This window comes from Vanacampus margaritifer, chromosome 12 (genome assembly GCF_051991255.1).
Source record: "Vanacampus margaritifer isolate UIUO_Vmar chromosome 12, RoL_Vmar_1.0, whole genome shotgun sequence".
Classification (NCBI taxonomy): domain Eukaryota; kingdom Metazoa; phylum Chordata; class Actinopteri; order Syngnathiformes; family Syngnathidae; genus Vanacampus; species Vanacampus margaritifer.
In genome coordinates this window covers 14907364-14921340 of record NC_135443.1, presented here as the reverse complement: position 1 = coordinate 14921340, position 13977 = coordinate 14907364, and the positions used below count along the sequence as shown (strand labels likewise).

Below are 13977 nucleotides of genomic sequence, written 5' to 3'. Positions count from 1 at the left end.
GTGCAATAGTTTTCTATTGTGTAATGCTGTGCATGCCAATCATTGACATTTGTAAGGGCAGTTCGGGTCCACTTCGTATCCAAAAGCATCGAAAGGGGCGCTTGCCCACAATGCAATTGAAGCGAGGACTTCCACTGAATGTTGATTTGTTGACAAATTCAGTTCAATGAGCAAATTTGGCTTTGAATCTTTCGTTGCTTTTTGATTTTGATTACCAAGCCACCAAGTAAACACTGTTTAGAAAAATCTGATTACTGCTTGAGAGGAGAATTGAATATTTGAACACGCAGGCAGCCAGTGACTCAAAGTGTGCACGTAAATCGAGGTGAGAGACTAGCAAATCTATGGGAGGTAAATCAAGGCCGGCCGACAGGAAGTAGAGTCCATTCATTGCAGAAGGTCAGCGTTTAAGGACATCATAACATCCTCCTGCATCTCACACAGCATTTTTTTTGTGAGCATCAACATGATCTGAAATGATTAAATATATTATGCAGCTACTGGAACTTCCTTGTTTTGACATTTTGACATTTTTTTTATTTGTCTTTCATCTCTAAAAAGATGTGAAAGAGATAAACAAAGAGATCATGATTCCTCTTTGATCATAATCATATTTAGCGCGAGAAGGAAGGAAAGAAAAAGATGGGTCATCGATCATGTTTTTGAGAAATGCGTGTAAAAAACATGAAGGCAGGGTATTTCTCTAAATCTAATAATCCCATTATGATCACAATGAAAAAAGCCTCTCTGCCAAAGCAGGCAGCATTGACGCAAGCATGTGTTGACGTCAGCAGCTGCAGTGGAAGAGGGAGGGTGGGAGAGAAAGAGAGAGAGAGAGAGAAAGAGAGAGAGTTAGTTTGCATTTAGAAAATACCACCAAACACCAACGTCAGCGAATGCAAGCCTTCTCAATTAAATATAATGTGCAAAGGAGCAGCAACAATTGAATTTGTTATTAAAAATAATAAAACACTAAGCCCCCCTGGGCTCAAATGTGAAGCTAGCTATGGGCGTTGCACTGTAAATGTAAACCAGATGTGAGGAAAGGAATATGATCTAGTGACCCTCATGGTGTGTTCATGAATAAATCAGGATGTGGGAGAATTGAGAGAGGGGGGAGCGGTAGGGTGTGTGTGTTTGCGCGTGCGTGTGTGTGCGCTCAACTGGTGGCACCCATCTGTGACTTTTTTTGTTGTTGAAAGGACAGACAATGTATTATTTGGTTATCGCTGCCTGTGTTTTAAAACCAATTAGATCAGCCACACATGCGCAGAAACCTTCCTTTGATGTTATTAATATTATTATGATTGTTATTATTATCATTATTATTTAATCATGTGTATTTCGTTTTTCAAAGCTGATTCTTTTTAAAGACACGCAGTTAATTTAGATTTTACGCCACATCACAAATGATGCATGTTAACGTTTTGTGTTCATCATTATGTTAATTTTGTGTAGTTGCTGTGTAGCCGGCAAGCCAAAGAAAAAGGCTATTCATAGACGGTCCTCATTACACAATGCGTGTAGGGTCCATTTATGTCATCCCCACACGTGGATTAGGGGGTTGTTCGTCGACCACAGAGCTTCGTTATGGACCCGTAAAAGAGAAGGTAGAGTACTCGCGCGCACTCCACACTATGAGTTCACCAAATTTGCGCACACGTGTCCGCCATACACACGTGACAGGTACAATTGACACCAATCGCGTGTTTCACGTATGCCAAGGGTCAGTCCATTTCCATTGAGCGAACACTCCTTCATCGGAATATCCAAGAGTTCCCGCGGTGTCCGCTGTGCGTCATCCACGCATGATTCGAAGGGTTGTCTGACGTCGCCGCGAGCCATTCGCTCAAAAATAAATAAAGCACCGTAACATTATCACTTGGGAATCGATGGTTTCAAAGCGGGAGCCGGCATCAGTGACGAAATCCACTTTTGGTGGCATACGCGCGCGGTGGAACAAGTCAGCGACCTCGTGCGTAAATTCACATTTGATCAAGCCCCGCATTGTAATCCGCCGCGCACGTGAGTGACAAATCGCTTCATATTTTCCTTCGCGTGGACCCAAGCGGCCGCGCACTCAACCGGATGGCGACAAAATGAGCAGGCTGGCACGTCGGACTCCTGGAAAGACGATGCACGCACGCACACGCGTCTGAATGAGCGCCTCTCATAGTGCTCGTCACCCCTCTTGTCACCCCACGCAGACTGTTCCGCGTGTTGTGTATCCCGCCGGTTGACAAAGGCGCCCCGAGTTGCCCAACACATCGGCGGGGGGATTCTGTGACGTCCAGCAAATGTCGAAGAAACGGAAAAGTCTGGACGATTTAGGATTTGAGGAGTCTCCCCTGGAAGGATGCAGTGATCAAGGTAGGAAGCACAATTTCTCCAAGCATTGTTCACTTGCATTGGAAGAGTGAATTGCAGTTTAATCATCCCTCCCACTATTTTTTTATCTCAATCTTCTGTGTGGCTGCGGATTATTTTCTATAATCTCTTATCTGTCAAGTCACATTTGATGTGTCTTTGCGTTTGGAGTATTGTAGACTTGGCGCTGTGTGGATGCATAAACATAAACAAACTATGCATAGTATTGTGGAGCAGTAGTAAGAAGTTAGGAGGCAGGGTACAAATCTACTTTAGTATATTTTTCAGGTAGCTATCTATACTTTGAGATGTGTTGCTGATTGTTTTGCAAATATTTTGTCACTTTCAAATCTTTAAACTCCAGCAAATATTTCCCCAATTCACAAGCTGGACTGTTGGATGCAAGAAGTTCCTTGCGTGACAATAACATCCATTCTCCGTGTTTGTGCCCTGGAGGCATGTCATTTCCTCACAATATGCTGAATGGCGAGAGGGGGGCCTCAGATTGGCTCCCAAACGCTTGATGTCACACGTCATGTCCATACAGGCCAGACAGAACATTTTGTGAAACTCATGTAATGTTGTCAAACTGCACAATGCAAACCTGGAGGGTGTTGACGTAATACTTTTGTATTATTATTGTTCACTCAATATAAGTTCTGTATCGAATCCTTTGTGCCTTGTATTTGTTAATTATAGGAGGATCCTTTGTTGACATTTTTTTTTTAGCGCATAGCGTATACGAAGAAAGTTAGCGGGCAAAATCGCTTACGGAGGTTTACGGAGAAGATTAATGTATGTATTGGCGACAAAACTGAAACCATTGAAGGCCCATATAAGATGTGGGATGATGACAAAATTTGGTCCGACTCACCTGTTTCCTGCTTTGGGGACATTTACTCTTATTTAATACAAAGTCCTATGCAAAGCTGGGTAATTATTCTTCATTGAAGTGTTCTTTGTGGTGCCAAAAGGGGAAGGGCGGTCTATCTATCGCATTACAATTAAGTTTGTGGAAGTACGTCACTCCAAAATAATCCCCGCAACACACTCAACAATCATTAGTTCCATGGGGGAATTATGTCAACAAGCAGCACATCTTACTATTTATTTATTTTGGGGAAATGCAGTGACTTTAGTACAGTGACACTTGTCTTGTGATGTGAGAATTTCAATGGCATCTTGTCTCTAGTTAACAACTAAATATCACATCTTACACAATTCTTCTTTTCAAATCCAGTCTTGGACAAACATGTCGCTATGAAACATATAAACATACGCTATGTTACGTAGCATTAGCATACTAGCATTGTAGCACCTTTAGTGCAGCTGTCAGGATAGGACTTAACAACTACTGTATAGCTACTGCGTACACAAGTGAGGTCGGCAGGTATCAAAACACAGATGCAGAATGCAATATTTATTTGGATAAGATAAACAATATGTGGACACTCAAGTTAAAAACTAGGCACAAAAATATATTTTGTTTAATTTATAGGAATCCATAACACAATTCTGATACTCGTTGCCTTTTGACCCTCCGTTGGTAACGCTGGACGGCTTTTTCTTTAGCTTTCTCATTTACCGATCCAAGATAGCCCATTTCAAGACAAGGAACAAGTCAGGGTGGTTGTCGATAGTGCTTTGGAACACCTGAATAAGACCGCAAAACAGTATGATTTTATAATGCACAAACTCGATTTGTTATTTCTTGAAATCCTCTCCAAATAACAAATATACAGTCACAAGTACTTACCGGCAATAAAGTGAGCCTCACAAACCCGTCCACATCCGTCTGAATCTAGGCTTTGATCGTTAAATTATACCCTCCCGGCTCGCAGCCATTTCTTTCATTTTTCGCGGCCCCTTTCGGTGGGAATAAGATAAAACGACTGGCCGTACAATTGATGGCACAACAAGGATGAACCATCTGCTTCTCTTTATCCTCCTCCAAATGTGCAAAATCATCGAACTGTAAAACACGTTGTTTCTTGCCACAGTTTCCTGTGATGCAACACGCGAAACATAAACAATACGTCTCACAGGATCCTTCTATTGCTAGTTAGCATTCTACTTCCTGGTCCCTGTTGTGCCTTGTCAGCTATCGACGAGTCCGAGCTAATGTCACAAGTCAAAATGGCAGTCTTACTTGGTGAAATGACGCTCTCCTCTCAGTGAAAATCATTGGACTTTGGATTGTTGTAATTTGATTTGTGAGGATTATTTTTTATTTTAAAATGCGATTAAATGTCGTTTGGCTACTATAACAATCTTGCTGGATTGTATGCTAGTGACAGGCAAAAACAATACGTCATTTTTTTGTTTGTTTGTTTGTTTTTGTAAAGGAAGTACCGGTGTGTGCATTGCGTTGTACCGTGGAAATATCAGAAATGCCCGGATGTTTAGAATTGTCAATTGCTTTCTTGCCTTCCACTTCCTAGTTCATATAGGACAACAAAAGACATTATGACTACGAGCATGCAGATGGTGCCTTTTTAAAAAAAAAAAAACATTTTGGTCAACAAAGAAGGTTCAACAACTACCAAGTGACTCAAATCACAAAACTAAATCTGCGACTTAATCAGGATCCTTCTCGAAAAGTCTTTAATGATTTATTGGTACATGTGCAGAGCTTGTTTACTATGTGTTGATACTTACAGTACTTGAATCGCAATATGCAAGGTGTGTCAGAAAAGTTCCGGGACTCTTGTTGCATAAGATATATTTCTTATCCTATCCAAATCATACAGTACACATTTTCCCAGCCTTCTACTTCTGTATTCCTCCGCAGCTCCGTTATCCCGGCCATCTTGATGTTGTCAAAACAGATCTCCTTGATGGCCACCTTGAGCTTTTGGAAGTAGGGAGGTTGCTCTAGTGTGGCGATGTTGTTTGTAGCCAGGATTTTTTTAATTGTGCGCAGGTGTGTTGACCATCCTGCAATTCACTTCTAAGAGTTTCCCAAAGATGTATTAATTGTGACCGATTGTATGTACCTATCGTGGCCGTTAATGGCACTGTACATCTCATTTCAGCATTCAGCCTGTTCCGTTCTGTGACATTTGCGTCACGTTTTGGGTTTTTCTGGGCCCTCGCCCAAGTGAGAGTTTCCTCTGGCTAACACAGAAGGAGAATACGGGCACTTCCTTGCCACGACTGTGCCTGACATCTGTGACCACTCAGGGGGTGCACGCCCACTCAAGATGTTACTGTCTTGCATTTCACATGATGAAATAGAGATGGAAATGCACATTGGCCGCAATCACACTTTGTTGTCTGCTTGAATACATCATGCATTTGCACAGAAGACCGTGCATTGTCATTTATCACCATCATCACTCCACATTGACCCCTGTGGCTCAGATAGCTGCTTATCAATGATGATCATTTTAAACAAGAATGTGGAATTTCAAACAAACTTCAATTTAATTTAATTACTCAAGTGTAATATTCAACTACAAAAGCACTTCTTTTTTTTTCTTCACAAAAGCAAATAAACAACTATAATTTGACTTTCTTAAGAAATTTAATGAAAAAAATTTAAGGAAAAAAAAAATTTTTTTTTAATGAACAATCAAATTAAATATTTCGTGAATAATGACGAATAACAATTATTATATTTGAATACAAAAAATATTATCAATTACACAGCCATAAAACAATATTGGTATTTAATAAATACAAGTTAAAATGATTAAATTTAGTACAGCAGCTGCATAAACCTTACATTGGTTGTTGGTCTAATAAATCTGTTACACTTGTAAGTATACTTGTCAGGTGTTCATCTGTGCTCGATATATTATGTTTTATAAAAACATAGGCTACATTATCACTATGATAATTAGTTGTTTTTTTTGCATACAGTCTGGTTTAAAGTGAAATGTGGTTTTGTCTTTGCTAAATTGTGGGGCCCATACATGTGTGTGTTTTTTCAGGTTCAACTACCATTGTGGGGACCAACTTGAAATTGTGGGGACATTTTGGTGGTCCCCACAAGTTCAGACCTCTTTTTGAGGGTCAAGACTTGGTTTTAGAATTCAGGTTTGAATTGGGTTATGGTTAAGGTTAGGGTAAGGAATGGGGGTAGGTAATCATTTTTGATGGTTGGGGTTAGGGGAAGGGGCTCGGAAATGCATCAAGTCAATGATACAAAGACAAGTGTGTGTGTGCGGGCGTATGTTCGCATGTGTGTGTGAGTGAAGTGACTGTGCTCACAATACATTTTGCCTTAGGCTACATCCTTTAATCGGCTTATTTTGCTGTGGAAAGAAAGCAAGAGTGCACACATAGAGATACTCGTGAACATGATCAGCTATTGATTTAATTTGTTGTTCCGAAAATGGATGAAAATTATCGAGAGAAAAAGAACAACAAAACAGATGACACGGCATAAAAATTAAACTAAAGTTGAACATATTTAAAGAAGAGTATAAAAGCTTATTTACTACCACCCCTATCCTTCTTCCTCCAGGCAACAGAAAGAGTGTTGTGATTGTTTTTCCAATCTAAAAAATGTCTTTCTTTGGCATTGCAGAGATTCTGCAAAACAATTTTGTGACAACGTGTTTTATGTGAGTCTTTCAGCATATGTTGTCATGTATTATTGCCCCAAATAATTAGATTTTGTGTACCCTTTTGAAACAACGCCCTCTAACTGCACCTGTTCTTGATGAGTTGTTGGTTGTTTTTGCTACCAAATGGTTTTTAGTACGTGTTGTTTTGAATAACTTTAAAACTTTGATATTATTGGGGACATAGTTCAAAGCTGTATTTAATCAACATTCATGTAACGCTTATCTGTGTGGACAAATCCAGATTCCCCATTGCGTGTTCAGCTTGACACTGCCTACTAGTGGTCTTAGTGTGACTTGCAGGTTCCTGTCGGTCTTTTGAACACTGAAAAATTGCTCAAACATCTTCAATGTTTCATAGAAGTTACATTTAATGAAACTGCTGACCTTTCATAACCTATTCAGCCTCATAAAATGCCGCCATTACTATGCTCAAACTAGATTAACAACACACTCTAGGTGGCGCTAGAGTTTTAAAAATGAGCAACATAAGGGAAATTCACATTGATGCAGTCGGTCACTGAATGAGAAGACAGTTTGACTCTTGAAAGGTGCCACACACAAAAAAACGAGATAGTTTGTAATAAATACAAAAAAATCTATTTCAATTTGAAAGAGGCAGCATTTTATTACATGCTTTTCATTAGACATTTCATGAGTGAGGTGCACGGCAAGTGTGTGAGTGTGAGCGTGTGTTTGTGTGTATCCATGTGTTATCGGTAAACAAGCAGAGCTGACGTCTGGCCGCTCGTCTTATTTGGCAGACACACTGACAAGCGTGGACGTCAGCGCCCATATTTCTCACCTATGATTCATACTCACTTTATTTGGCTCGTGATGAGGGCTGTTGCCGGCAGCCGACTTCCACTCGTCTTCTCAACCACTCCCTCATTTCTTGGCACATGACATCCTGAAGGTCTCCCTATCTTTACTCTCCAAGGCCTGTGATGAACTTTTATCAGCGTGTTGAGATTAGCGCTTGTTTTCAGAGTCTTTCTATTAACTTCTTGACGTCACTCACTGGGCTTTATCCAGAGAACTACGCAAACATTTAGCAGCCTACCAGTTGTGTGTGTGTGTGTGTGTGTGTTTATGTATTATTTTGAGGGAATTTTAGATATCAATTCATGCTTGAATTTTATTCATTAGTGATTTTAACTTTTTAAGTCAAATAGCTTGCAGCTAATTTGTCACATTATGACACCAAGTACATTATCATAGTACAATACACACCATATTTTTAACTATACAAATTTTCTGCATGTACTGTAATTTTATTTTTTTAAGAATTATTCACTGAGGATACAAAAACAAAACCTTGATTATACAAGCTAATAAGTAGCTTATTAGTAGACCCATGTGAAAAATAATAAAATAATTACAAAAAGTGAATGAGGGAGTGAATTACAGTAAATCAAAGTAGTTTCTGATCATAGCAATGAATATCTTGATAGCCTTAGTGCATCTCATTTTGTATTCTTTGCCAGGGATGCATTATAGAATGCAGCCAATAGGATTAATGTTAATTTTTATCTAATTGTGTGCATGTGTGAGGTAAACAGTCACCTGACACAATCACTTAATATACATACATCTCCATTGTGGGGTCATTAGTATAATTTCATGATGAGCTCCTTTCAACCCCGTTAGCATAGTGTATGTATGTGTGTGTATTTGTATATTTGTGGTTAGTGGTTTGAAGGAGGCTACCACATGTCTCGTGTTCATCAACAAAAGAAAAAAAAATTTTTCATCCCACAGGCCACTTGAAGTAATATTATGTTAGCAACACAAATCTCCACATATGTAAATGAGCACTCATGCCCGCTTGACTGTGTTCTTGTTGAAGACACACGCGCACACACTTCAAATTGCAGTTTTATAAGATTGGACAGTGAAGCGTTTGCCGAGGCATAGTGACGTCAGCAAAGCAAAAGAACGCTTGTGAACCACATGCTCGTCATCGTCGTCTTCCTCTCTCCAATTACACATGCACAAATCTAGGTCACAATTGAGCAGCAATATAAATGGGCAGGATTTATATTAGGGGGAGACACATGAGGATGTGTATGAAATTAATTTTGTGCTTTTGGTATATTACAATCAGCATTAGGGATGGCCATTTGACTATATTTCTTCCTCCTTAGACTAAATGAACAGGACCTCTGTTAGATGAAGCATTTCACCTATTACTTCCAATTATTGAGCATGACCCCAATTAGTATATATAAATAGTACAAATACAGTAGTTACTGACATGCTGACGTACGAAATGATTTGTTATGCTTTCATTATTGGTTTACTGTAAGCGGTTACAGGCACATAATATGGATTCTATATAAAGTTTCCAAGTCAAATTGCCTCCATCTCATCTTAATAGTCTTAATAGATCATAATGTATCGACACAATTTAGGGTGAACAGTTTGTTTTTCACCAGCTACATCATTAGGGTTGCCTCTTGTACAATAAATGAGATCAATGGGAAATTCAGTTTGTTAGCATATCAAGTGAAGGAAGTGCTCTTCACTTCAATTCATGTTTACCCACGCTTGCAAATTCGACTAGCATTAGGGATTATATATATTGTGGAAACTGCTGCTTTTGCAACATGTAAATGGGCGTTGTTTGTTTCTTTGGGAATATTCAGTGTGATGGACTTTTTTTCCATGTCATCTGGAAAACAATGTGAAAATGATTCAACTCATGTTGTCTGTTTTTGTCACTTTTTTGAATAAAAGTATGGCTACAGGGGTCGGAAAAGTCACTAATGTAGCGTCCATATCAGTATGTTGGCAACACTGACTGTGATTTTGTAAATTAGCTCCTCTCTGTTTGCGGCCATGTTGTTATTGAGCTAAGCTAGTAAGATAGTAACTGTAAGTAAGTTAGTAAGCTACTAACAATAGATACATTTATTGAATACATTTATTAATATTATTTGGATGAATGGATGGATTTGGCTCTTCTCTGTTGCGGCCATGTTGTTAGTTAGCTAAGATAGTAAGCTAGTAGCTGTTAGTAAGCTAGGAAGCTACTAATTATTGAATTTTCAGTTGAATTTGGTTGCTAGCAACTTATTTTCTGTTCAATAAGTCAACACTATTTAGGTTGAAGCATTGGTAAAATTCCAGTGGTATTTAGTGTGGGCATGGTCGTGGTTTTGCATTTTTGCTGAAAAATCTCTCCCTGTCAGGTGTCGACCTTTATCTAGGGTGGTAATATTCCATATTTTCATTTCCCAAAAATTAGACACTTGGCCCAGACTCTACGAGACACTTAAAGGGTACTCAAGTTTATTTTAACATATGCGGTACACTCCGTCTCCCTTTTGTCGTGCAATGACAAACTGACATTTTTATGAAGTTATTGAAAACAAGCCCGGACAGGATGTAAAAAAGTGGACGTCCATGCAAAAGATGACTTTTAAAAAAATTTAAATATACATTTATTTTGTATTTTCAGATTTTTTTTAAATCACAGAGGTAAAGTCAACCTTTGTTTTTAAGTAACGTGACATTAGTAGTCATAACTGTAAGGTTCATCTTTGTATAATAAAATGAAATTTGATGGCACCATAATTGTCAATATTCACAGTTTAAAATACTCAACCTTGTTGTTGTGAAATATTAGCTTCTGTTCCCATCTCATATGCATCTTTTGGAAAACACTGGTGCCTTTATGAGGGAGCTCTACAAAACAAAACAAAAAGCCAAACACACATCTATCTGTAGATTTAATCGATTCCCAGTGAAGTATCATGAATCTTGCTGACGCCTTGTATGACATCACACACTTTTATGGCCTAGTTTTTGGACTAAAGGGGAAATTTGACTTGGGATCTTCCACTGTACTACACGTAATCTGTAATATGAAAATACAAATTAGAAAAATCCTCTTGACATGAGTGCATTTTGACAAACCAAATGTTTCAGTCTACTTCAGTGGAATAAAACACACAATGCTGGTGTCATTGAAAGGTCATTTAAAGGTGTAATGTGTGTGTAATGCACATAAATTCCATTCTCCATCATGTGTGCGACACAGTGAGCATAATTAGTGGCAGCTCTGTGACGTAGACGACGTGAGGCCCGAATGGCTTCTGTGAGTGGCCGTAACAGCATCTCCTGCTCCAGCCCGCCTGCCCCCGCCTCTGACTTCATTTCCTCTTGTGCTGACGCAGATACCCACCTCCCCCCACCCTTACGCCCAACTTACACACACACACACAACCCAGCCTCCCAGCATCCATCTCTCATCATGTTTTTCTTTTCTTACTCAGTTAAATGGCTTTTTCAGTTTTTTTTTATTTTATTCATACGCTAAGCCTTGCTCTGCACTGCTCCGCATACCTGTGATGTATTCCGTCTACACAAGCTTGGAGTCATGCTTTTAAATTGCAAACACGTCCTCTCTCAGAGTGTAATACTTCACATGCATCTTTAAGCTCTTCAAAATTTAAGGAAGCGACGTACTCAAAGCGATAGTCAAATAAGAGTAAAGCAGACTCAAACCGGAGAAAAAATGGCGCCCAATTAACACAGCACAAAAGCACTTATTTCATGCAGGATCCAACGTATCCCATAATGCCTCATGATGCAGAGAACAGTGTTGTGAGAGAGGATGTATGACCCCACACCAAAGTTAGCCACTCTTATCCTCCGCAGGTTGCCATAAAAGGCAACCCTTCACTTGATCAGTCTGTTTCCTCTTGACGAGTGCGCGCTGCCTGCACTTCTGCTACAAATCGTATTTATTCAATCAGGGATGGGCAACTTCAAATGCACCTCTGGTGCCCCATTTCGAGGTATTGATAGGGAAACGGAGCAATATTGTAAAGTTTGATAAATACCTGGTGATAATATAATTCTGCTAGTTAATTTTAATGCTTGTTGCCATGTTGGGGCGGATGTGATGTCACCACTTTGACAGGCCGTCAATTAGTTACTCTTGAGTGATAGGCCAGTTCGCTTCCATATGGATTTAAATCAATCATCCAGACTCAAATATTTAACAGTATTTGTTATTTATGTAAATGGAACGGATATGACCTGACAGCCTTCCGGCTTGCATACGGCGCGAGATGACTTACTGTACATGCGCGTACAGCACCTCGTCTGTCGTGCCTCATTTCTCAGCAAATGGGAGTTGCCCGGTAACGGATTGACGGCCCTTCCGTCAGTATCGACTAAAGATTACTATCTTAACTCAACAACAAAGGGTGTGAAACAAACAAAAAAAAAAATTCTCGTGCAAAGGGCTCTCGTGCATAATAATTGACATTCAAAGACGGCACAAAACTGCTGAGCAAGAAACTGACATTAAGTGCAAGAATGAATTTTTCTCATAAAAATCAACGCACTCAAAATTTTAATAGTGCGGAGGTACTATCTACAACCTGCATATCATTCCAAATCCGCAATATTTTTTTTTAGGCCTGCTCATGTTGTAATAAAGGACAGTCCAGTGTAAGTCGCAACTAAGACTGCCATCTAGTGGTTATTGGTGATGTTACAACTTAGATATTACAACGACCCCTTGCATTTTTTTTTTTCATATTTTGTTCCAACCCCCACTATTTCACCCCGTTTCTCATGGAAAGCATATATTGAATGTTTTTTTTTCAGTCTTTTTAGAAGATAGATGCATCATGTACTCTAATCAGTGTAATACTCACAATCAGAATGTCAAAACCATGCGGTATTATAATCTCAAATATTGAAATACAGTTTTTCCTTGCTACTCTTTGTGGATTCACTCTATTGCGGATTTTCATTTCAAAATAAAAACTTCAACGCAGTTATTATACATTATACAGGTGTTTTTTTTCTTCGTCATCCTCATGCACTGCCGGGGTGCAGAGCGCGCATCCGCTCACAATTTATACATTTTATACATTAAATATACATATATACGTTTTAAATTATAGATAAATTTTGCATTTTAAAAGTTACATTAATCAATTATCGCAAAAAGTGAGGGAACACTATACTCTTGGTTAAACGTATGTTCAAAGTTCTTCAAAATGTCTTTTTCAAAATTAAGCTAATTAGTAAAATAACATTGTGTAATATCTAAAAAAATTTTTTTTATATTTATATATACTGTATTTTATTAGTACTGAAAGCATGCAAAGTCCATTCAGGAAGGCCACAGCCCCAATTTGAACACCAAACTTCAGAACTGTGAGGACGCGCCACATCCACTGTTGCTGCCTTGTTTTCTAAAAAAAAAAAAAAGTTTGGTTTCATGGCAGAAATCAAATCATCTGCATTATTATCCTTCTCACAAACACTCACTGTTTCCTACATATTTGTCATTCTCAAGCTTGTGTGTGTTTTTTTTAAAACTTATATTATAGGCAATATTATGGTACTTTTGTGTCCATTTCATCATGTTTTAGTAAGTAATTTTTTTTTTTAACTTATATTATAGGCAATATTATGGTACTTTTGTGTCCATTTCATCATGTTTTAGTAAGTAATTTTTTTTTTTTTAATACAAAGATTTTAGCTTACCACAAAGAGCAGTAGAGCCAGGCAATGACTGTTACATAATGTCAGCTATACTTTAGATGACAGGAGAGAGAAGTGCAAGATAAACGCCTCTCAAGTCCTAATAGCAACTTTGCAGCAAAATCCAAACAAAGATGTCGAGAACGTGGAATTATAAACAAAGATGTCATCTTTTCTCCGGGTCCTGCGCGTCTCCTTTGGGTGTGTTCATTTACGCCAGGCCGACGGTCCCGCTACTTTAATGATGTGCTGTGATGTGTATGTCCATTAACCTAAATTATGTACTTATCTCACATTTGTCCTAATGGATCACGTTGCATGGTGACGTCCATTGACGTCACCGTGAGATGATCCGCAATGCAGTCGCATGCAAATGTGTCCACGCCGGTCTTTGTGGAAATGGGGCTCTTCTTCTTCTTCTTCTTAAATGAGTGCATTTTCAGACAAATAAAGGGCCAAGCGTAAGAGTGATCCGCCGCTTGGTTGTCGAGCTAGTTACGAGCCAAGCTGTGAAGATGTGCATAGC

At 38.9% G+C, this 13977-nt stretch overlaps 1 protein-coding gene across 5 annotated transcripts in view; it reads left to right on the top strand.

Annotated features, from left to right (window-relative positions):
- Window positions 1–1478: 1478 nt before the first annotated feature.
- pde10a (phosphodiesterase 10A) overlaps window positions 1479–13977 on the top strand; it is a 60448-nt gene continuing 47949 nt past the window's right edge. For 2 of the 5 annotated variants that reach the window (XM_077582726.1, XM_077582725.1), the window contains exon 1: window positions 1893–2370. In XM_077582726.1, coding sequence (XP_077438852.1) covers window positions 2298–2370 — 73 coding nt within the window. In that variant the 5' untranslated portion in view covers window positions 1893–2297. Of the gene's footprint in view, window positions 1611–1892; window positions 2371–13977 lie in introns of those variants that run through there. The other 3 variants (XM_077582723.1, XM_077582721.1, XM_077582722.1) reach the window with 2 other exon arrangements.